General features: G+C 38.0%; 1 protein-coding gene across 1 annotated transcript in view; it reads left to right on the top strand.

Moving 5' to 3' along the window:
• The window catches only part of unc5da (unc-5 netrin receptor Da), a gene marked incomplete at its 5' end in the record, with an annotated part of 250,470 nt that extends 224,819 nt beyond the window's left edge, over positions 1-25,651 (top strand). Inside the window, 6 exons of the mRNA XM_081390218.1 lie at positions 8,232-8,403; positions 11,141-11,368; positions 19,291-19,440; positions 20,668-20,832; positions 21,321-21,499; positions 24,696-25,651. Coding sequence (XP_081246344.1) covers positions 8,232-8,403; positions 11,141-11,368; positions 19,291-19,440; positions 20,668-20,832; positions 21,321-21,499; positions 24,696-24,936 — 1,135 coding nt within the window. The 3' untranslated portion in view covers positions 24,937-25,651. The remainder of the gene's footprint in view (positions 1-8,231; positions 8,404-11,140; positions 11,369-19,290; positions 19,441-20,667; positions 20,833-21,320; positions 21,500-24,695) is intronic.
• Between the last annotated feature and the right edge of the window lie 365 nt (positions 25,652-26,016).

The following is a 26,016-nucleotide window of genomic DNA, read 5'->3' as shown; positions in this document are numbered from 1 at the left end:
TGGTCGAGGTCAGACATGAGAAAAAACATGAGCACACTAGACAGCTGCTTTATAGTAGAAATTGAAGTTGTAATTCTAATAGAAAGTGGCACTAGCCAAGTTTCCATCCACTTTTTGCGCTGTTTTGTTATCGACAACGTGAGTATGCTCACCTGCATCCAAAACACAACATGCTGATGTTATCAGTAGGGCATTTTTCTTTTTATTCTCATCTCTGTAGCTCAATTTTCCTTTCTTACCTTCAGTCTCGCTCCCTTAGCTGTAGTTACTGCAGCAGGCCTGTGTATTGAAGGTGCATAAAAAGGTGTACTTTCATAGCGTTAGTATGCTGGGCCTGTGTGCGAGAGTGGTTAAACACATCCAAGTTCAGAAGGTTATCTGCCAGCTGTGCCATCCTGCCGCAACAAGGGAAAAAAAGATGGTGACTGAAACAATGGCACTGTACTCGACCTGAGACCAGCACTGTAGACATCACACTACGGTGTAAGCATGATAAATCAATGCTTCTCCGCCTTTTTGACTCCAAGGCCACCCATTGTTCACAATAACATTCGAAAAGCCCCCTGGCTATTTTAATCTTGTTTATTTTAAACATTGGGCATTATAATTACAATTTAAATGATTTTATTTTTTGGATTACAAACATTTTTGGAACTGAATGTTCTTCAGAGAACCCACTGTTTTTAATGAATGAATTTACATGGCTCTTTCGGTTGTTTGTGATTTACAGAATAAGGAATTCACAATTTCTACCTGATAAAATATTTCAGAGCTAGTCAAATGTATATTAATTAGAAAAAGCTTTTAAGATTTTATTAGTTTACATGACATTTCCATGTATAGAAATGACACTTTTAACATTAAGTAAAGTCATATACAGTATCTATATACTGTCTGGAACTCTGGAATTTTTTTCCCAAAGGAAACATCCAGTTGTTGAGTGGTCCATTAGATATGAAAGGATGATCATTTATATTAGAATTATTTACACAAGTATTTTATGTTTTCATATCTCAAACTTCTAATCTGTGTTTGCAAGCTGTTTCAATTGAACACATTTTGTCAAGCACAGTGAACTTCAACAGATATCCCCTGCTGAGTGTTTAGGGAGATGTGAACACTGTGTAGGGATGCTTTAAAACGTAGCGCAGCTTGTATTTCCAGTGAGGAAATCTCCCAGAATGCCACTTGCTTTGTTCTGTTGAGCTGCTTAACTCTGGGATTAACCCTCCAAAAATTATAAGCAAACTTCAACGACCAAGGATTTCAAACTAAAGTTGCACAACTCACTATAATGTCACCTCGACTCAGACAGAAGACACTTTCTCTTTGCTCCCAATCCCCGGTCGCAGTCGTAGGCTTGCTGGGATTGATAGAGATCAAAGGTCATGAGTGTTCAGAGACTCTTCAGAGCTCAAAGATGAAAACCTCAATCTCAGCAAGTTCGCAGATGAAGGTACCTGCTAGCGTCCGATAAGCTCAGAGCTGTTTGCTTCCCCGTCTCCCGTCCAACGCGCCAACACCACCGCCACGCAGCTATCCGTCAGTCAAATGCTAGCTGCTCAGCCCAACTGTCAGTCAAAGCCTATCTTTTGACAGTTGTGGTGAGTGGCAGGGAGAAATTCAATCCACAACACTGAAATCTGACCACAGAGCATCTACAGAAAGTGGAGAGAGGGGGTTTAGAAGAAGAGAGAGGCAGAAATCAATCTGCAGAACCTCCTAAATTTAGCCGCACGATCTCCAGAGTCCTCATAACAGCGGCTATAGAGAGCAGAGTCATGAAAAAGGATCAATCAGAGACTCTTTTTATTTGTTCGCAGTGATAGGATTGAGTTTGCTCAGACCTCTGAGTTATTTGCAGAGCTTAAAGCTCTTCTGTACCCTTCCCTGTGGATTCACCTGGACATCACACGGAACATTTTGTATTACTAGGAAATGATTCACACTGTGTTAATGAAAGCAGACTTGTTTTTTTTTTTTTTTTTTTTTTTTTTATCCTGGCGGATATTAAACTTGTAAATCAATAGGTGATGTATCTCCTTGTTATTAGCGCTGTATCTCCGGCTCCTTACATTTGATGAACCATGGGAAATGAATAATGGCTGGAACCATGCATGCTAGCTAGCAGTCACTTTTGACAGGGCTAGACTGCACTATTTAATGGTTGTAACACTGACAGGAATTTACAGCAACTAAGAAATTGGCAACAGTAGGCATGTCTAAGTCTTTGACAGCATTAAAATTGTATGCAAATAAACAGATAAATTTTATTTTGTATAAAATAAAACAAAATAAAATATTTCATATAAATGCTGTTCTTTTGAAAATTCTATTCATCAAAGGATCCTGAAGAAAACGTATTAAACTGTTTTCAACATTGATAATAAGAACCGTTATTAATAATTGTGCCCCAACAATAATTAATAACTGAGCAACAATTCTGCATATTAGAATGATTTATGTAGGGCCATGTGACACTAAAGTAATGGCTGCTGGAAATAAATGGCATTTTAAAACTTCTTACATCTTACATTTTAATTATTCCACAATATTTGATAGGTAGTGTATAGCAATTAATGCACTTAATCATTGATTGTTCAACTTTGATGATACAATGATGAAATTTTCATACAAATATTCTCCTTCAGAATGATTGTTTTTTAGCTGCAAGGAAACACATTCCTTGTCAGAATGGAACGAGCAGCAATACACTCACCTAAAGGATTATTAGGAACACCATACTAATACTGTGTTTGACCCCCTTTCGCCTTCAGAACTGCCTTAATTCTACGTGGCATTGATTCAACAAGGTGCTGAAAGCATTCTTTAGAAATGTTGGCCCATATTGATAGGATAGCATCTTGCAGTTGATGGAGATTTGTGGGATGCACATCCAGGGCACAAAGCTCTCGTTCCACCACATCCCAAAGATGCTCTATTGGGTTGAGATCTGGTGACTGTGGGGGCCATTTTAGTACAGTGAACTCATTGTCATGTTCAAGAAACCAATTTGAAATGATTCGAGCTTTGTGACATGGTGCATTATCCTGCTGGAAGTAGCCATCAGAGGATGGTTACATGGTGGTCATAAAGGGATGGACATGGTCAGAAACAATGCTCAGGTAGGCCGTGGCATTTAAACGATGCCCAATTGGCACTAAGGGGCCTAAAGTGTGCCAAGAAAACATCCACCACACCACCACCACCACCAGCCTGCACAGTGGTAACAAGGCATGATGGATCCATGTTCTCATTCTGTTTACGCCAAATTCTGACTCTACCATCTGAATGTCTCAACAGAAATTGAGACTCATCAGACCAGGCGACATTTTTCCAGTCTTCAACTGTCCAATTTTGGTGAACTTGTGCAAATTGTAGCCTCTTTTTCCTATTTGTAGTGGAGATGAGTGGTACCCAGTGGGGTCTTCTGCTGTTGTAGCCCATCCGCCTCAAGGTTGTGCGTGTTGTGGCTTCACAAATGCTTTGCTGCATACCTCGGTTGTAACGAGTGGTTATTTCAGTCAAAGTTGCTCTTCTATCAGCTTGAATCAGTCGGCCCATTCTCCTCTGACCTCTAGCATCAACAAGGCATTTTCGCCCACAGGACTGCCGCGTACTAGATGTTTTTCCCTTTACACACCATTCTTTGTAAACCCTAGAAATGGTTGTGCGTGAAAATCCCAGTAACTGAGCAGATTGTGAAATACTCAGACCGGCCTGTCTGGCACCAACAACCATGCCATGCTCAAAACTGCTTAAATCACCTCCTTTTCCCATTCTGACATTCAGTTTGGAGTTCAGGAGATTGTCTTGACCAGGACCACACCCCTAAATGCATTGAAGCAACTGCCATGTGATTGGTTGATTAGATAATCGCATTAATGAGAAATTGAACAGGTGTTCCTAATAATCCTTTAGGTGAGTGTATTTTCAAAAGTTTACCATTATAAATAACATTAGGACATCTAGCTTTATGAATGCCTTCAAGCGACCAGCAATACAGCCTGATGGGTTACACATTATTTCCATAGTCTACTTTAGACATTCTATAAGTAACTTTGCAACTACATGTCAACTAGGCTGTTAGTAGAATAAGCTGACCTGTACTGTAACTGCAAAGATACTTATGGTCAGTAGAATGTCTGTTGGGGGACAATGAAAATGAAGTGTTAGCAGATATTAAGCAGACAGTCTACCAATACTCCAATGACTGCTAGTTGAAAGTTGTTGCAAAGTTACTTGAGTGGACCATCAAAATAAAGTGTTACTGCCTGATGACCTCCCATGTCAAAATTCCCGTAAGTGTGAACAGGGTTTATAGTCAAATACTTCCCTTCTCTTAGACACTGTGATCTAAAAGGGATAATTGTTCATATTGAGCAGACCATAATGCCTGTGGCACAAAATGCAATGAAGACGCTTGTTGAGGTGGTTTCCTCAGGGAGCCGTTTCGGTTTCAATTCTCTAGGCTTGTGTCAGTACGAGGAGGAAAAAGGAGAAATCTTAAGAATCACAGTCAGAGGCGTTGTGGCCCACTTGGTGCTCTAGATGAGATAGGCTTAACATATAACCAAAGGACAAACAAATGCTTTTTAGCAAGATACATGTTCATTTTGTAAGTATAAGACATGCTAGTATAGTGATGAACTAAACACAGGCAAAATATATTATTTTCTTTTTAGTAAAGTAAGCAAGTAATTTTAATACAACTGAACTTGCCAGATGCATTTTCATTATATGGAAGCAAGTAGCTTTAAAAAACAACAACTAATGGTTTGATTTTGATAGCTCTTTGTCTTCCACATGGGAAAAAAGTAATATGAGTTGGGATAGATGATGACTGGATTTTTATCTGCAAATGTGAATGGATTGACCAAATTTACATAGTGATTTATTAGAGTTTTAATTATTATTAATATGTTTTCCATTTTCATTTGAACATTCTAGTAATTTAGTAGTTTATAAAGTAAATTTAGTATACTAACCCTGCAGCCAAAGCACTTTAGAGAACAACTTTTTATATCATAGTTATCTTATCATAGTAGGTCTCCACATCATTTTAATTAATAACTCTGTTATTTGTTTGAAAAGCATGCGGGTGTCCAATCAATATGGATGCTCCTTCAACTGTTTTTCATTTGTTTACCGCTGTTCCTGATATTTCAGCAAACATTAAACATTTTGTTCCATTTGATATGCGTTTTATGTGCCTGAATGCTTTTCTAGTGTTTGCTGGAATTTCATTAAACGACTGTAAATGTCAGGTAACGCTCTCTCTCCTCTCCAGAATGGCAAAACAAGCTTAGCTGCTTCATCAGCGTTAATTGCTTTTATTTCAGACACAAAAGAGTTTGGATGCAATGCCAATAAATGGAGGAAGTTGGGAGGAAATGGGTAATTATTCAATATAAATAAATCAACATGTAAACAAACAGTGCAGATGGAGTGAGACAGCGATTAGAAGGTTGTTAAGTGTCTGGCCTGTTGGTACGACACAGTGTCGAACACTGTAATTGGACGGCTGTCTCAGCTTGTCACCTGCTTAGAATGAAAAACGGCTCCGGTTGTAAAATAAACACTTACGTTCCCTTATGTTCATCAGAAGCATCATTACTAGCTAGCTGTTGTCAAAATCCATTACCTTCATTCCTAATTTACTCACCCTCATGTTGTTCCAGAACTTTCTTCTGTGGAACAAATGAGTGTTTTTGTCCATACAGTGGAAGTCAATGGTTACCAAAACTATTTGGTTACCAGTATTCTTCAGAATATCTTATTTTGGGCATTTAAGTGTTGAACTTCGGCCTGTTTGTGCTTTAAATATAAGAGACTATAACAACTGCTTATTGAGGAAAGCTAAGCTATTACTATTCTAAGCAATTTGGACATTGGATTTTTTGGTAACACTTTAGTGTAGGGTCCGATTCTCACTATTAACTCGTTGCATATTAGCATGCATATTACAAGGATATTGGCTGTTTATTAGTACTTATAAAGCACATATTAATGCTTTATTCTGCATGACCATATTCTACATCCCTTAATCCTACCCAATATCTAAACTTAACTTCCTTACAAATTATTTATAAGCAGTAATTATTAATAAAATTATTATCAGTAAAGCAAAAGTCAAATTAGACCCTAATCTATTGTGTTTTTTTCCTGTCCGACAATAAAAATGGTAAAAATGTCCTAACATGGAGATTTGGGCTAGTTACAATGTAACAAACACCCAAGCAAAACTATTGAGAGCACCTTAGCATCATGGTTTCACATGGACAAACACCACTCAGTGTTAAAATATAGTTTGAATCTCTGCACAGAGTAATGAATGGTAAATCATCCTGGTTCTGTTGACAGTAGGTGTCTGGTTCATGTAATCTGCTGTGTCAGTGTGTTTTCCATGGCGCCAGGCTAGTGTGAACTCCCCCTGCTGTAGATGACTAATCCTTGTTGAGGATCCACAGCAGTCATATCGATCGACGCTAACACGTCCAAACTGTCTCAATATGTCACCAGGCTCCTCAGAAGCCACTTCAAACAACACCATCGACCAGTGAACTCACACACACACACACTTACTGATCTCCACACCCGATCAAGTCCAACTGCCCTCTGGAATCACTTCAACCAGCACAAAGTATAATATATCTGTATTAGCGCTGAGTTTGCAGGCTAATCTGTTGTGTTTGTGTTTGCATGGAGAGCTGTGTGGCTACTTGACATGTTTCCATTAACAAATCTGCTTGTATTTCTAGCTAATGTTTGTTCGTGGTGTGATCCCAGTAGCTCGCCCTCGTGTTTATTAACCAAACGAATTCCATTTATTTTAACGTTGGCATCTTCTGGTGAAATCAATACTGTTATTTTGACACTACAGCACATATTGAGCGAGGATTTCCCATGAGCATTTCACACAAGTTGTTCTCTTGATCTGTATTTTATTTTAATAGTGGACAGGAAGTTTCAATTTGGGGGAAACGTTTTAGAAAAATTTCATTGAATTCACTGGTAGTTTCACTGCTTTAACGCATACCATTATTATGGGGTGAAATAATTTCTAAATTATTATGTTCACACAGTGCACATAATAGTAATAATTGATAATTCACAGTGATAATTCATAATAATTATCATATTTCACCAAATGCAACATGTTCCTGGATCAACATCTTTGTTAATCCTGGAACACCATTCCAATCAATGAATCAGATTTCAGGGACATGTTTACAGTTTGTAAAGTTTAGGCTTAAACCAGGGTTAGGTGCTTCACCATCAGTATTATTTAGCTATTATTTCTCTCTGATTTTAGGGATAAGTAGGTTTAGGGGTATGACTACATTTTAGGACAGGAATGTTGTTCCAGGATCAACAAAATATGCCTTATTTAGCAAAATCATTATAGGCGCTTTAAATGCTGAAGCTGGATTCTGATTGGCTGTTAATGTTTATCATTCATCAGCTGCAAAAAAAAAAAAAAAAAATCTGAATGTTATTTCAACAGTGTCATTCCTCGTTAGTGTTATGGCTGTCATGTGGACTTATTAAAACTTATTACGTATAGTTATCATTATAGAGTGTGAATGGCGCTGAACTGACCTTACGCTAAGTCCTGCCTTAACAACTGTTGCTGACCTCTAGTTTAATCTCTTTTCTATTGGAACTCAGTGTTTGAAATGCTTAATATGTTTTAGGGAGACTGTCCAAAAATATGATTTAATGTTGTCCACAGGTCACTTAAAAGTACCCAGAGAGGACACAAACATTTTTTTTCCACATCTTGAAATAAATGTCACAATTGATTCCAGCCCACGTAAAGGATATTATCCAATCAATTTTAAAACCTTACGAGCACATTTTATTGCAACTCATGCTGAAATCTCTAGTTCACTCCTATGGGATCTTTTGTAACGCTTGTCAGAGTTAGCAGCTGTAACCAAGGGGTGCGGAGCTTAGCAAAACGTCAATTCCAACCTTTTAGTGTTTTTTTTCTTTCTTTTTTCTCTGTGTGTGTGTGTTTCCATCTGATCTCTAGTGCCAATTAAATAGAATCAGAAGCATTACCTTTTACATTTATTCATTTAGCAGATGCTTTTATCCAAAGTAACTTACAAATGAGGGGAAAAAACACAGTGATAAATCATTAGGAATCAACAGTATTAGCATAGCCACAATACAGTTTTTTTAACAATATCAGTTTATCTTTTTTTCTGTCTATTTACCTGCAGTGCTTTGTCTGATGAAGGTCAGGAGATACTTTTGAGTCCTGAGGTAACGTACGGCCCTCCTGGCCTGACCCTTTCCTGCCCTGTTGCCTTGACGATAGCCCACTGTGCAGATGTGAGTTCAGAAGACTGGAATATCAAGCTTAAGAGACAAACCCAGGACAACAACTGGGAGGTAAGGCTGACATAAGAACAGTATCTTTGTTAAACACTTCAAGTTAGTCTTTAACCAACGTGCTGGATAGGGAAGCCTTGAATGAGTGCTGATGATTTAAACTCTGAATCATGTAGTTTAATGGGAAACAGCAGTGTGTTCTGCTGGCAATTATAAGAACTGAAGTGTAATGCTGAAGGTCACCATGTGACAGAATCAATAGATATGCTCTCTTCATCGTAGACTGATGTTCCTACATTGAGTGCACTTTAAGAGCATCTCTCTGTGTTTCTCTTATTAACACAGTCCTTTCCATTTGATACTTTGCTGTTATTTATAAGAATGGATTCATACTGCTCTTACATGTTGAAAGAACTTCATCAAAGTTGAGCTGGAGCTCACTGACACAAGCCGACCCTGGAGAAACCATCTCTGTTTGTATTAGTGTAGTGCAGCAAGTGTGTGTGTGCAACCTGACATTTCAGCAGACTATAATCAAACGCAGACTCTCTAATTCAAAGACACATCACAATACCAATCAACTCCTTTTCTTTCGGTGCAATCGAGTCATTTTGACGCTGTGTTAAAGACGCGGAGACCTTTGACAGTTGTTTGAAATAATAAGCTTTTTCAAGCAGGCATAATGCGAGAGCATGTGATAGGCGGGTAGAGAGTAATGTCCCTGCAGAATTGAGAATAACACCTTTTTTTGTGCATTTTACTGTGTGTGTGAGACAGAGAGAGAGAGAGAGAGAGAGAGAAAGCACACTTTAATGTGCACCCACTGATTTGTGGGTAATAGGCAATGGTTTCTGTGCGATGGTGTGTTTAGACATGAAATATCAAGCTTTCCGCCGTCACAAATGGTTCGGGTCGCTTCAGGGGGCAAAGTTATGCTTAGCTTCAGCTATATTCAGCCGGTGAAATGGAGACCCTGGACTCAGAGTTCCTGCTGGCCGCTACACACCCACTGTTCCTGACATTCAAATACCAGATGCATATAATAATAATCAAGCTGTGCTTCCATCTGCAGAGCTATAAAGAAAAGGGATGCATAATTTCAGCTAAAGATCTTCACCTTTCTCTAACATGTGTATGTACGTTTATGCTGACTGAGGATTTTATAAAGTGAAGCGGCCTGTGAAAAGCCTCAGGGTTGCCAAAAGTAAGTAGCTGTCAGTGCTTATGACAACGAGGCCTACTTTGCATTAAAAGCAATTGAACCATGTTCTAGAAAAGAAAAACAGTCGTTCAGCATGGATATTCTTGGATGTTTCTATTAATCATACTTGTACTACAAACAGTACAGCATATCGTACTTTATGTCTTAAGTGAAGGTAAAACTATTATATTTGTTTTCAAGATGAGGAAGGCTATGCAAAAACAATAATTTTAACACTAATTGAAATCAGATGTTCTAAAACATTTAATTAACAAATAAATACATAACAGGTTACACACCATCTGGTGGTTTTCGTGGATTTTCACCAAAGAAATCACTTAAAAACCCTAAGGAAGTTTAATTGTAGTTCATTGATTTAGTGCAGATTTTATATTGCAGTATTTTTCCTGTAAATGATTATATCAATAATGTATTAACATTTAATTGAATAAATTGTAATTTAATACTTTAATAAAATACTAAAATAAATATAAAATTATAAAACCATATATTTAAATGTATAATTAATTAAAATTTTTAATATTTTTTCCCCAAAGATATACATTTCCATTCACTTTTTGCTACTTTTATTACTTTTTTAAAAGTGGCAGAATGTTTCTACTCAGCCGCAGTCACAAGCGTTTTGTCATGCATTGTCAGAATTAAAAGTGTTATAAATATGGAAAAAGTGAAAGTTTTAGTGCCAGATTTACCAACCGCTTACACCCTCTTTTTGGCGTTAAAAAATACTGTCTGGATTTACTAACAGGGTTGGACAGGGCGCTGACCTTATTGCATATGCATTTGTAGGAGTTTCTCTTTCAGACGCAAAATTTATGGGAGGAGAGTATTTAAATGAATCATGCAAGGTGATTTGCTTAGGTTTGCGCTAGTCAATTTACTGGTATTTGCGCCATTATGTAACGCCCCAAAAAAGCATGTCTTAAACCAGACGCTAATTTGCGCTGCTCTTGGTAGATTGCGTTGGTCTTTATGGAAATGATCCGGCTGCGTCTGTGTTCTTTAATTTGTGCGTCGTCAGTAGATCAGGTGCAGAACTTTCCACTCCCATCTGCACTTTTTTGGAATTGCGCTCTCACGCTAATTTGCCCGGTTTAGTAAATCTGGCCCTTAAAATGTAAACTGGTTTTGATAGATTTGTGACATCATCAGTCACCACAGTTGTCCCCAATAGCAAAAACAATTGTATTTTATTTTGATAAAGTATCCCTTTAGATTTTAAATAATCCCTTTAGACATTCTGTTGGCTATAAGTAACATTGCTCTTGCATGTCAACTCACTCTCATTAGAGTATTAGTTCAGTATTAATAGACTGTTGGGGAAGGGTTTGTAGAATAAGGTGACATGTACTTGCAAAGTTACTTATAGTCAGTAGAATGTCTGTTGATGGACCATCACATTAAGTGTTAGCAGATATTAAGCAGAGAGTCTACCAATACTTTAATGAGAGTTTGTTGACATGTAGGTGAAACATCAAAATAAAGTGTTAATCGCAGTCGATGTTGTGTACGAATTTTACATATGACTCATCAACAGTTGGATTTTGACTGTGAGTGTATGTGTGTTTCTGGCAGGAGGTGATGACTGTGGAAGAGGAGAGCACTTCTTGTTACTGCCTGTTGGACACTCAGTGCTGCCACCTGTTGGTGGAGAGGCCGGGGTGTTACGCTTTAGTGGGAGAGGCCCTCACACAGGCGGCTGGGAAGAGACTCCGACTGGCTGTGTTTGGAAACATGGAGCCCAACTTCCTCAACTACAGTATTCGAGTGTACTGCGTCGATGATATGCCCCATGCCTTTCAGGTGTGTAAAGTATTTCAAGTTTGCTTGTGTGTGTACATTATATACAACCACATATGTTGTCTCGGATCCTGACCCGCTAGCTAAGCCCAAAGTATACTTAGTTTTTTTGTAGACTCACATTTGTACTCAAAGCCTTTCAATGTACAGCAAAAATTAAGAGACCACTGCAAAATTATCAGTTTCTCTGGTTTTACTATTTATAGGTATGTGTTTGGGTAAAATTAACATTTTTGTTTTATTCTACAAACTACTGACAACATTTCTCCCAAATTCCAAATTAAAATATTGTCATTTAGAGCTTTTATTTGCAGAAAATGACAACTGGTCAAAATAACAAAAAAGATGCAGTGTTGTCAGACCTCGAATAATGGAAAGATTCATATTCATTTTTAAACAACACAACACAATGTTTTAACTTAGGAAGAGTTCAGAAATCAGTATTTGGTGGAATAACCCTGATTTTCAATCACAGCTTTCATGCGTCTTGGCATGCTCTCCACCAGTCTTTCACATTGATGTTGGGTGACTTTATGCCACTCCTGGTGCAAAAATTCAAGCAGCTCGGCTTTGTTTGATGGCTTGTGCCCATCCATCTTCCTCTTGATCACATTCCAGAGGTTTTCAATGGGGTTCAGGTCTGGAGATTGGGCTGGCAATGACAGGGTCTTGATCTGGTGGTCCTCCATCCACACCTTGATTGACCTGGCTGTGTGGCATGGAGATTGTCCTGCTGGAAAAAACAATCCTCAGAGTTGGGGAACATTGTCAGAGCAGAAGGAAGCAAGTGTTCCTCCAGGTTGTCCTTGTATGTGGCTTGATTCATATGTCCTTCACAAAGACAAATCTGCTCGATTCCAGCCTTGCTGAAGCACCCCCAGATCATCACCGATCCTCCACCAAATTTCCTAGTGGGTGCGAGACACTGTGGCTTGTAGGCCTCTCCAGGGTCTCCGTCTAGCCATTAGACGACTAGGTGTTGGACAAAGCTGAAAATTGGACTCATCAGAGAAGATAACCTTACTCCAGTCCTCTACAGTCCAATCCTTTTGGTCTTTTGCAAACCTCAGCCTGGCTCTTCTTTACTTCTCATTGATGAAGGGCTTTTTTCTAGCTTTTCGAACCGCCGTTTGCCATTCTTTTTTGTAGGTCATTTGTTGTCATCCTATGGTTTTTGAGTGACATTCGAATGAGTTTGCGGTCATCCCGGTCAGTGGAGAGTTGTTTTCGCCCTCTGCCGGTCTGTAGCTTTGTTGTCCCCAATGTCTGCTGCTTGACCTTGTTCTTATGAACCGCCGCCTTTGAAATTTTAAGGATGGAAGCAACCCGACGCTCACTGTATCCCTCTGCCAGTAAAGCCAGAATTGAACCCCTCTTTTCCTCACTCAAAACTTTTCTTTTCAACTCTTCTGGCTTGGTCAATAGTTATTTTTGGATTCCAATTACTTTTGAGGTACTACTAGCACTGTTTTTGCCACCCAGCTGGTCCTGTTGCAAGATGATAGTGATGACCACAGCAGTGGTTTTTATACTTTTCCTCATTAAATAAGATTTGGTTCAGGTGATCACCTCATCAGCACTGTGTTAAAATTCAACAGACACTGAAATGGAATGGCTGCCATACATGTAGAAATCCTGATTTAAGAAAAAAATGCAGTGGTTAGAGCTATATGTTCAATCTGACATGTACACGTACACAGGCGGTCGATGCATGGACATTATGACAACTTGTACTACCCCTCCTGAGCAATCTCTCGCCACAAATTATAACCCATCTTTATCATCTTTTAGGCTGAAGTTGTACAAATGCAGATGCTTTCTAACCTCCTCGCACAATCTCTCATCCACGTAGCCATCCATAGTTGTTGTAACTAGCACACGTTTCTGTCTCTTCTCAGAGATGGTCTTATTATTGGGAGATACGAGGGTCAGTGGCTCTACCACTGGAGAAAGCGTAACAGCTAACTTGGATCACGTGTGCCTTGATAACCAATGACATTACAGTCTTGACGTCATTGTATTTTGTTCAGTTGTGCGACAGTCAATCACTGTTTGCGGATACCATGAAAATGAATGAGAAGTGCCGTAAACTGAATCAAAGTCGCCCAATTGATCGTGACTTTTTGTGTCAAAATGACCTTTTTTTTAAATGTAAACTCTAAAAATAAATTAATCCAAAACTAATTATTAAGAGCAAACATGTTGAAGATTAGCCGATAGGTTGTCGATTCATTAAATGTTAAGACTTTTTCCCTCTCCGTCATTGACATCCACTCAAAAAACTGCTCTGGTCTCCTTCCCTGCTTAACACAGCGTTAGTAAACGTTTTGCCTTTCTTTTCTTTTCTTTTTTGCTAACCTTGCAAGCTTGCCTACAAGTGGCTTTGTCTCTTCTTTTTATTCAGCATACACATACTGAGTACACTCACTGTACAGTGACCCTAACGTACGTGTAAAACGTAAAGTATACTTTGGACTTAAAGAATCCAGCAGTTCATTCAAACCAGCATGGAAATTCATTCATTCGGTGTGTTTTCGGCATTCACAGATGTAGGCTTCTTAAATGTCATGATACATATTTCCTTCAAACTGCATATGACATTAGATGGAAATCCACAGCTTATTGGATATTTGCATTCATGGGGCAGCATGTTATGGCTAGCCGTCATGCCCTGTGGGTACTCTGGTTTTACGCTCCACTGAAAGTCAGCTGGACCAATCTCATACACACACACACATCTCCTGCTAACTGATAGAATGGCTTCTTAAATTACAAAGACACGGTGAGCCATTCGCATACTTCATGCGATCACTACGTGACTGAATATTTTCTGAACGCAAGTTAAAAGTGATTTACATTCTGTAAGGCGTAACGTCTAGCTGAGCGGACAGCTTCAGAGAAGTCTTTGTTGTACACACACACATAACTTACAATCTCTTCACTTTATGAAGAAAGCATAATATGTCATTTATATTTAATGTCTCACATGGATCTTTTCTTCTCGGTTACGGAGATGTGGAGATGTCTTTGTGTGGTATTGAAGCCTCAAGACATACACAAACTGAATTAGTGGTTCTATCTCTCTCTCTCTCTCTCTCTCTCCCAAACTCACACACACAAACAAAGTACTGATATCTGGTCTGGAGTGTGTTTATGTTCAAGCTAAATCAGAGGTGTCAAGTAACGAAGTACAAATACTTCGTTACATTACTTAAGTAGAAATTTTGGGTATCTATACTTTACTGGAGTAATTATTTTTCCGACGACTTTTTACTTCTACTCCTTACATTTTCACGCAATTATCTGTACTTTCTACTCCTTACATTTTAAAAGTAGCCTCGTTACTCCTAGTTCATTTAGGCTTGTTTTCATTCCGGCTTGTCGTCGTTAAAAAAAAAAATTGGCCAATTACACAAACGGTTAATAGATCTGAGTCCCGCCTCCTGAACACACATCGCTAAACTGATTGGCTTTGTGTTTTCTTTCTAACTTGTGAGAGGCTGTAGTCGGTTGTGCGAAGTGCCAAAACTCCTCCGAGTCCTAAGGAAACCTAGATGCGGTAAGCGAGGGAGAAATCAACAGTTCTTTGCTCAAGAATACGGGGCAAATCGCGTCAAATATTGATTTGGGGACAGACGTTTTTACAATATAATGACAATCGTAACATAACACTGACATAATCGTTAGTGTGTGTGTGTGTGTGTGTGTGTGTGTGTGAGAGAGAGAGAGAGAGAGAGAGAGAGAGAGAGAGAGAGAGAGAGAGAGTGTGTGTGTGTGTGTGTGTGTGTGTGTGTGTGTGTGTGTGTGTGTGTGTTGTGTGTGTGTGTGCGAGAGAGAGAGAGAGAGAGAGTGTGTGTGTGCAACTCTACATTATAGACCAATTTTCAGTTGGTAAACATGGTGACGTTTTTGTGTGGGCGGAGCTTAGGTGGTGGCAGAACGAGCCCTCTGGCCGCTTCACTAACGTAGGTTTGCAAGTTTTGTTAGCTTGTTTTTTTAATAATGACTGGAGAAAATCCGATTTTATCTTAATGTGCAAGGTTATTCACTGTCCAGGACCGCGATTGTTATTTGCAAAAGTTAATTTTAACAGACATCCCAGATTGGCTGACCATACACGCAGTCAATGAATGGACGATCTGACAGGATTAACATTAACGTTAGTCTCCGGTTGAGTGGACTGACTTCTACACCTACCCGATAGAGAAACTGAGCGTAAACAGAAACTGAGGGCATATAAATCTTTAGATGCCTATAACTGTAATGGCCACGTACAAGACTTGTGTGGTAGCCTATCCGATCCGCAGTTCTGCCTGGCCAGCGCCACGGCCACCAGACACAAAGACGACAATGTAAGTGACATTACGGTGCAATTTTAACGAATGCGATTAAATAAAAATTCCAGATACAGCATATTCATTTTTTAACTATGTATTTATTTCGATTACCCTTTTTTACCAGGTTCTTCAAAAAGTAGTCACAATCAATCAAAACTATGTATAAAATCATAGATGATTCACAAAAAATCACAATCATTTAGAAAACATTATGCGATAAAATTTCAAATTGGAGCCTGTACTCCGTTGATTCTTGTACCCAACAACACAACAAGATGACATTTAATAACAATAATAATAATTTAAGCTCCTTATAATGAGCCGAATATGTGCTTGTTTGTATTGGCCGCTCTTCCTTTTGCCACCAGCTAACGCCGTGACGTAACTGTGACGTCGGCTTGAAATTGGTCTATAGGGTCAAAATATCCCCACAAAGATGTCAATATCCGAAATCCTTGTCCTTTTGGGGATTTTTTTTCTTCTTCAGAAAACAGCTATAAATCAGACTTGTTTTTTGAAAATGTAAAAATGCAGACAGTTTTCTGTGATAGGTAAGGTTAGTCTATAGGGGGCTAGAATACACAGTTTGTTTGTACAGTATAAAAATCATTATGTCTATGGAAAGTCCCCATAAAACATGAAAAAATAATATTGCTTGGTCTGTTGAAGGCTGGTCTTGTTGAAATGAGAGGCCTGTTGATAAAATCATCCCAGTCTCATCAGCTGGACTGAAAGAAGTTTCAGTGCTCCTAGGACACTGAATGGCTCAGAGCAATGGTCACAAGTGACACTTGACAGTATTGCTGTGTGTCGTGTCCAACAGGACAAACTAGACAGTATTGATGTGAAACATATGCCAACAGTTAATTTCTGTTAAATGATTAGTTCACTTAGTTAAAAATGAACATTCTGTCATCATTTACTCACTCTCGAGTTGTTTCAAACCAGTTTCTTTCTTCTGCTGAAAACAAAAGAAGATATTTTGAAGAATGTCGATAACCAGACAGTTGATGGTAGCTATTGACTTCCATAGTATTTTTTTTTTTCCCTACTATGGAAGTCAGTGGGGTCCATCCACTGTCTGGTTATCGACATTCTTTAAAATATATTCTTTTGTGTTCATCAGAAGAAAGAAATTCATACAGGATTGAAACAGTTTGAGGGTGAGTAAATGATTTTCATTTTAGGGTGAACTATATCCCTTTAATGAAAGATGCAGACATGTGTTTGGCTTCTTCAAAAAGCAAGGAACAAGACAGTATTGCACTATTGCATTGCACTATGAGCGCAGTAAAGTTAAGTCTCTGTTAAACTGCCACCATGTCTTTATTAGTTATTTGTAACATTACAGAATTAATTAATTTACGTATTGTTAAGGTCAATATAGACTAAAAACCTTAATACATTACCCTATTAATTTCCTGATTCCTCAGCTTATTTAGCTTATTTATTTAGAAAATTAATTTTCTATGGGCATATATACGGCTGAAACAGGTATAGCCTAGTCACTAGTGCATCATCCCAAATTTTTCAACATCAACATTTTAATATAATTATAGTCAAATATGGCCTTTAGAAAAATGTGTTTTTTTGAGGAGCTGGGGTAGTGCACTATATAGGCCCCTGTGGAGCGGCCTAAGCTTTTGTCCTTAATGGCATTTTTTTCCTTACATTACTTTTACTTTTATACTTTAAGTAGTTTTGAAACCAGTACTTTTATACTTTTACTTGAGTAAAAAGCTTGAGTTGATACTTCAACTTCTACAGAAGTCTTTTTAAACCCTAGTATCTATACTTGTACTTGAGTAATGAATGTGAATACTTTTGACACCTCTGAGCTAAATTAATAAACTTCAATATATGTTGGGATATTATTATGCCTTCATTAAAGGTTCCAGGGTTTAAGGTTTTACAGTTTAGTTTGACATCACAAGCCCTGTGTTGAAGGCTGTAAAAACTACAAGGTGCTTCCTTCTACATTTTCCATAAATAATTATTGTAACAGGATTTACATTTTAAGATCATTTTTACTGGCAAATGTTTCAAAATAAACTAAAGTGAGAAATTAAAGAAACTTGCTGTCTTATTTCAATGGCTTTCAATGTATCTTGTAGAATGACCTGAATAATGTCTCAACAAAATAAGAGTTAAGTGAAGTGAAAAGACTCAATATATCTCAATATAAAAACAATTGAAGTCATTGAATGTCCCTTTAAAACATGTAAACCCAACGTGTGTGTGTGTGTGTAGTCCTGGTAAACCCTACATTATGGGGACAAAATGTCCCTAAAAATGGCAATATCCGAAATCCTTGTCCTTGTGGGGACATTTTTTGGTCTCAATGAGGAAAACAGCTTATAAATTATACAGAATGAAGTTCTTTGAAAATAAAAAAATGCAGAAAGTTTTCTCTGATGGTTTTAGAGATAATGGGATATAATATACAGTTTGTACATAATAAAAATCATTACATCTATGTAAAGTCTCCATAAAACATGAAAACCCAACATTGTGTGTGTGTGTGTGTGTGTGTGTGTGTGTGTGTGTGTGTGTGTGTGTGTGTGTGTGTGTGTGTGTGTGTGTGTGTGTGTGTGTGTGTGTGTGTGTGTGTGTGTGTGTGTGTGTGTGTGTGTGTGTGTGTGTGTGTGTGTGTGTGTGCGTGTGTGAGATCTCTGCTCTGTGAAGTCTTCTTTCCCAACAGGACACATTCACGAGTGACTGGTCAAAGATTGTATTTCTCCACACCAAAGCGCTCTTCCACTTTGTTTACCCAGCCGTTCACTCAGGATTTTTTCTTTTCTTTTGTACTCTTTTGTTGTCAGTGTTGTTTGCATTTCACAAAACAGCAAATGAATTCCTCCCTGGAAACTGAACGAATTCAGGCCAGGATCGATCAGCAGCCATCACAGCAAGAGACTATTTTCCTTTCTTTTGTGACGGAGAGAGAGAGAGAAAGCAGGAGAGAGAGAGACTTAATGCTTTTAATGCTACTGTGCCATTGTCAACAATTCCCACAGAATAGATGCAAAGAGCACAAAATCACCCGTGCCTTTCATCAATGCTGATTCTATCCATCCAGTGTCTCTCGCTCCTGTTCTGCATGCCATTTTGTGTGCGTGTTGCATTTGTGCAAACAGGAAAGGTAGCTTAGTTCATTGTATTCAACCGAGTTGGTAATTGAAGGCATTGTACCTTTAGATTTATTAGTTGTTGTGTTTCCAGATTTTGTTTTGTGTGTTTTTTTGGGGGTTTTTTTGACCCAGGGTGTTATTGTAATTCCATTCTTGTAGATGAAAAATGCAATGCAGGCATTTCTTCGACGTGTTTGTTGGTCTAGGGGTTGGAAACGTCAGCCTCGCGTTAGATGCAGGTTTTTAATCACTTTCTGCTTCATCTTCTCGGGTTACGAAGATTAAAGGTGCCGCTAGACCCAGGAAATAGCTGTTGTGTAACGTGGGAGGGCTGTTTTTCGGCTGAATAATTTAAACGTGAGCAGTCAGTTGAGTTCTGTTCCTGTTGTAGGGAATTATGTGTGTCAGTGCGTGTTTATGCATGAGGGTTTATATCTGTATTTACTGTTCCTCGCAGGAGGTGGTGTCCGTGGAGCGGGGTCGAGGTGGGCGTCTCCTGGAGGAACCCAAGACCCTGCTCTTCAGAGCGAACTCTTTCAGCCTACAGGTCTCCATCCAGGACATCCCCCAGTTCCTCTGGAGCATCAAACCTTTTACCACCTGCCAGGTGCTGTCCTCATAAATATGGATGCCCGCTCCGTATGAATATGCATGAGTTTTGTTAATATGCATATGAGGCTGAATATTAATAAGATGTCAAATTCCAGTGTTCATTTGACTGGTCATATGAATATTAATACAGCTCTGTTTAAGGTAGTTTAGCCAGAGGCCGTGGTAGGAATTTAGCTGGAGATAAGGATGTCTTTTCACCCTGTATGGTTTTAACAGGAAAATGGCAGTTAAATATATTTTAAAAAACTTTTGAAATGGACAAATTGCAGAACTGTCCAGAACCCAGAACTGATATATTACTATTGTTTTTCAAAGCACATAATCCTGAGTATTATAACTTTGGTGCTTGATACGTTTACGCTTTATATCGATAGTCCGCTTCAGACATTCTACTAACTATAAGTAAGTTTGCAACTACACGTCAACTAACTCTCATTGGAGTATTAGTAGACTCTTAGGTTACGGTTAGTTGAGTAAATTGACATGTATTTGCAAAGATACTTATAGTCAGTAGAATCTCTGTTGGGGGAGAATCAAAATAAAGTGTTTAAGCAGACGGTCTAATTATACTCTAATGACTGCTAGTTGACATGTACTTGCAAAGTTACATATAGATAGTAAAGTGGACTCAAATCATGCAGCTTCTTGAGGAGAGGTGTGCTCAAATGCATTTCTAAGCAATTTTTGCTTACCAGAAAATAAAACAATCCCCCAAAAAATGCACTTATATTGAGGAAGAGACCCAAAAATATCTAGAGCCCTTCATAGAGCTTATTTTCACTTGGACTGTAGCAACACCCTATCACTACATAGCATGAGTATCATGGTGTCAGGTTGAGCATGGGAAAGCAGCACTTTTATTTGCTACACTAGCTGAGCTATTTGTCAGTATTTGTATTATTTTATCAAATTGTTTCTGTTTTTGGATGACACATTCTCAAGAGTGTGTTTTTCTCAATGCTGTTTACCCACCATTCTTTTCTTCGTAAAGCTTTATGACCGCAGGCACATTTTTATCCAAATCATACCCATAGCAAGAACTGTTTTTTTTTCATACTAGGCTGTGTTCTGGCAGGGCCGTCAGTGACATGACACTAAGTAAATTAGCTTCAGCGGCTCCAACAGCAGAATACCAATAAGGAGGAGAGGAGGCACAATATTGGTTGCTATTGGTTCGTACTGAAATATTCACTCTTTCCTCCTCCTTCCTCTTTTGGTGCAGGAATTCTCCTTCTCTCAGGTGTGGTGCAGTAGCCAGTCTCCTCTGCAGTGTGCCTTTTCTCTGGAGCGCTACAGTCCAGCAGCCAATCAGCTCTCCTGTAAGATCAGTGTTCGGCAGGTCAAAGGTCATGAGCAGATCCTACAGGTCTACACCACCGTTGCAGAGGTTTGGAAGACAAAAACTCCTATATTAAAAAAAAAAAAGATATTGACAAAGTGCAGTAGAATATGATATCGTCTTGTGCTTGGAATATTGATGGTCCATTTTCTTTATATATATATATATATATATATATATATATATATATATATATATATATATATGTGGATCTTTTCGAAGTGGGTTAAACCTTAAGGTTTGGCATCAGAGGTTCTGATGCCAAAAAGCATAAAATATTTATAATTTTATGTTTTTCAGCAATCAAAAAAGTGAATTAATACAGATCAATTAATATCAAATATTGAATGTGTTGATCCAAGTGATATTATTTGTGCTTTTGACACTAGTGGACTTGAACAACTGGATTTTCAAAATAAACTGTCAACATTTTTTTTACTTTTTATTTAATCACAATAACCGTTCCGGATTGTTCTAGCCCAATTTAACCGCTCCGTAAACTCTAATATGTCAATGCAATACTTTTTTCCCTCCAGAGTGAAAAAGACACAGTGCCATTCTTCACACAGTCGGACTGTACCATCACCTCCCAGACGGGGTCCAGGGCCTTCAGAATCCCCCTGTCCATTCGCCAGCGAATCTGCGCGACCTTCGACACAGCGAATGCCAAGGGCAAAGACTGGCAGCTCTTAGCGCAGAAACTGCATATAGACAGGTGAGAAATTAATGTAAAAATACACAGCAGATGAACATGGACATGCTTTGTCCATAAGTACACATACGGACGGTGACATACATGCTCAAATACAAACAAAACTGGACCTCAACATATGGAATCCCAAACATCTAATTTGCTCCATTTTCCTCTTGCACATGGCCACATTAACCATCGGCAGAGCCACAGGCAGTAACTGTAGTGCTGTAATGAGATCTCATGCATCCTGCAAGCCCCAGTTCTAGGAGAACATACCTCATATCTGTGATAACACATTGACATAGATATACACACCTCTAAAGGGACAGTTCACTCTTAAATGCAGATTCTGTCATCAGTCATTCAAACCTGACGTGTTTAACCGTGCCATATTTTGAATAGATGTGGATAGTGAAGGACTATATTTTTAGTGAATAAAATCTTGCTTCTTGGTCTGTTTGACACAAAATTGGTGCATGGCTTCAGAACACTTAAAGTTTAATGACTGTATTGAATATATAGTCATATAGACCAGATTAATGCTACTTATATGGTGCGTGTGTGCGTAGCGTGCGTGCGTACTGTAAACAGTACAGACTTTTACATGGTTACAAAAAAAAACTTTTTAAATAAATTTGCTGTTCATTTGAACCTTCTATTTATCAAAGAATCCGGGGGGAAAAACAGCACAACTGTTTTCAACATTGATGATAATAATAAGAAATGTTTTTGAGCATCAAATCAGCTTATTAGAATTTTATGTTCCACTGAAGAAAGAAATAACTACATGCTGTGGAAGCTGGAAGTAAATTAATTTTCATTATTCATTCAAATCCTTTCCTTATTAAATGACTTTTTCTTCTCTTTCTTTTAATTTTTGTATTTATTTAAAAAAAAAACATCCTAGGTCTTTTTCCTAACCCAGCTAGCAATTTTTAATAACAGTTTAATTCACTTGCTACCATGGTGATTTCAAAAATGTTTGACAAAAACATTGTGCAAAACAGACTCTGCGATCAAAATGTCCAAAAGGTTCTCGAAACTTTCTTTCGTGATGTGTGGTTTTTTTATATATATATATATATATATATATATATATATATATATATATATATATATATATATATATATATATATATATATATATATATTTATATATATTTTTCACCAGGGACAAAAAGACAGTTGTTTTTGAAATGAAGATGGAAGGATTTAGGGGAATTTTTTAGCTGGTCAGAGCTCCAGGCAGTGTGTAATGAGAATGTCTCCTCCTTGTTAAGCGGATTTCTGCAATTACCTTCTGAGGATGTGCAAGCTCGTCTAAACAGCGCAGAGGGCAATTACCCAGAGAGCTGTGGTGCAGGAGCTGGTGTAGCGCAACACTGCCCCCTGTTGGAGTCCCAATACCCACAGAAAATCAAAGAATGACAGTGTTTACATCGCCCCATCAGCGCTGCGACATATTGTTGATGGACTGGTTAATGGTGAGGTTAAATATCTTGATGAAAAGACCAGCATGGCATGTTTTGTGACCTCACCAGGCTGTTTAAATAGCGAGTGTTTTCTACAGCAAGACCATCATAACCAACTTGGAAATCAGCAGACAACATCAGCCTACTGAATGACGGTTAATTTTTTTTTAGCTGTTTTAACTTTATTGACTGATATGACTCATTAAGTGCATCCATCACAATATGAGGTACTACATTTGAATTTGAATTTACATCGCGACCGTTAAAAAAGTAAGTTTCGTGTAGTATAAATATGTGTAGAATGAAATTCAGATGCATTACATCTGCTATGTTGTTACTGTCATGCTACCTACCAGTGTCAGTTGCGTTGCTTCACTTCCATTCATAAATCCTCTTCCTTGGCCTCGTGGGATAGTAAAGTGTCCATCGAATGTACGCACTCCAGAATCTCAGTGGAAGTAGTTGTTAATCTGTATACATTACTCCTACTACTTTCGTGTTTTTCGAACACTGTTTTCAGACATACTATTGTTTTCACATACTATATAGTAGGGAAGTATTCAATTTCAGACACAGAGATTGTTTTCTAAAATAGCATTATTGGAAGGTCAGCATGAGGTCAAAATGAAGTACTTCTGCCATTTAATACATCCCATTTGCATTCAATGTGGAGGCAGAAGATGGACTGTCTGCTTCTTTAAGACACACCTGCAAAATTGTGATTTCCTTTTCTGTGATTCAATTATGTCTCGAAGATGGGTTGATTTTCTTCAAGCAAAACTTCTTTAATATCCTTCTCGCTTTTATAAACTAATTTAACCATTTTGATTTGTTGTTGGCGCATACAGGCATTGCAGGATAACATTATTAAATTGAAAGTTATGCAGACTGAGAATCCTTACAATAGAGTGTAATAATTCAGTGTCTGAGCGGAATAATATGAGTTTATATAACCAATCTTGTGGGTTAGAGCATTAAGAATTGAAAATAAAAATATGCAGAAACACTGCTGATTTGTGTATTTAAAACCTTTAACCTAACAGCTGATTTTCTTCAGCATTTATTCATTTAGGTTCATGTTAATTGTAAATTTATAAATATACTGTTGTTAAATTGTTAAATGTTAATTCATAATACATTAACTATTATTATTTTATAAAAGCTAAAAATAAATTAAATATTAGCTTATATAGAAATTATCATTAACCTAGATTAATAAATGCTGTAAAAAATATTGTTGGTTCATGAGACCTACATAAACTAATGTTAATAAATCGAACCTTATATTAATGTGTTACCAGTATTTTCTGATTTGAGATTTATATTCACTTTTTTGTTTTTTATGAACCAGTTATGAACTTAAAATGATATAAAATATCAATGAAAGTATATTTAAAATGCTTGTTTTGCAAATACAATTTCACCATGCACTTAAAGGTATAGTGGAGGACCTTTCCAAATTTTAGATAAGACCCGCCCTCTCCACTTTTTGAATAAGTTTGATTGATTCACCAGAATGATTGACAATTAGGAGGACCAATAGTATAGGTGATCCACCCGGAAGTAAAAAATCCTCCGCTATACCTTTAAATAGTCTTAAAAAATTAAGAGTTATCATTTCAGATTTGTTCCTGCTTTCTCTTAGAGGGACCTTGTTAAGTGGTTGAAATTGTATTTTTGTACTTTTCAGTGTTCAGATTGTGCTGTTAATCCAAGTTTGTCCTGAATTTTTTTTCCCCGTACAGAAACCTGGGCTATTTTGCGTGCCAGACGAGCCCGTCCGCTGTCATTCTGAGTTTGTGGGAAGCTCAGCACCAGGAGCGGGGGGATCTGGACTCTTTGGCCAGCGCTTTGGAGGAAATCGGCAAAGTTCAATCTAAACACTCCACCAGCGTTGACACTCTGGACCGCATCAGCAAAACCATCCCCTCTGGCGACTCTACCATAAACTGCAGCAGTGAGGAGCTAGACGCGAACCACACCTAAAAACACTTTCCTTGGAAATGAAGTCTAAAACTGTCCTTATCGGAGATAAGAGGGTTCAATAAAGGGAGAGAGGAGGCAGCACTTGAGTTTGCCCCAGCCCTGCAAAAAAGTTGCTCCTCCCTTTCCTTGACTAATAAAAACAGGGTGTTAAAGATGGGTTGTGACCAAATAAACAAGCTTCAGTGATTCACAGAAACTCTCACACACACACACACACACACACACACACACACAGTATTCCTATCAAGTACCCTTAAATGCATCAGAACAAACTGACTTCTACACTGAGCCTGTCTGATGAAAATTTGCAGCTAAGGATTGTGGGTATGCTTTCATGATCATTCGTTTCCGTAATGGCGAACTGAGAAAGTTCGACAGCACTCGATGTTGATTTGCGACCACAAGACCGGGCTGCCTCGATGCTTCAGAGTGTTGAAGAATGTGTCGTCGTTTTTGTGGGACACTTTTGTTTTTGCGTCTTTTCACAACGGTTGTCTGCATTTCTGAGTAACTTTCTGACTGCAAATAGATTTTAAAAAAAAAGTACTATTGAATACTATTAAAGCCTGTTGGATAGCAACCAGTGTAAACTGAGAGATGTACTCAAAGATAACCAAATCAAAATGTTGTTATACACCATTTACTTTTGCAGCTTATCAAAATATATAATTATTATTATTGTTATTTTTTTGTCTAAAGGAAGAAATATAAAAGAAGAAAGCAGAAACTGACTAATGCTTAATGAGAAAGTGTGATTTGAAGTTTGGAATAATACATTTAAAGGGACAGTACACCTAAAAAATAAATCTAAATTATTTCAAATGAAAAAGAAGTCATAAAAGAAGTGTATGTATTCTGTGCACTGTATCCTAAATTCTTCTAAAGCCATATGATAGCTTTACATGAGAAACAGACTGAAATCACCTGTCCCCATTCTCTTTTATTATGTTAAAAAAAGCGACAAGTGCATTATTCAACATTTTTGGGTGAACTATCCCTTTAAATGTGTCCATGCTGACTGCTGATTGGTCTGAATCCTTCTCTATCAGCTGTTTATCAAAATGACGAGTGATGGACAGC

The sequence above is a fragment of the Scardinius erythrophthalmus genome (genome assembly GCF_964197995.2).
Source record: "Scardinius erythrophthalmus genome assembly, chromosome: 17".
NCBI lineage: Eukaryota > Metazoa > Chordata > Actinopteri > Cypriniformes > Leuciscidae > Scardinius > Scardinius erythrophthalmus.
The sequence above is the reverse complement of the archived record's forward strand: the minus strand, read 5'-3'. Positions and strand labels throughout refer to the sequence as shown.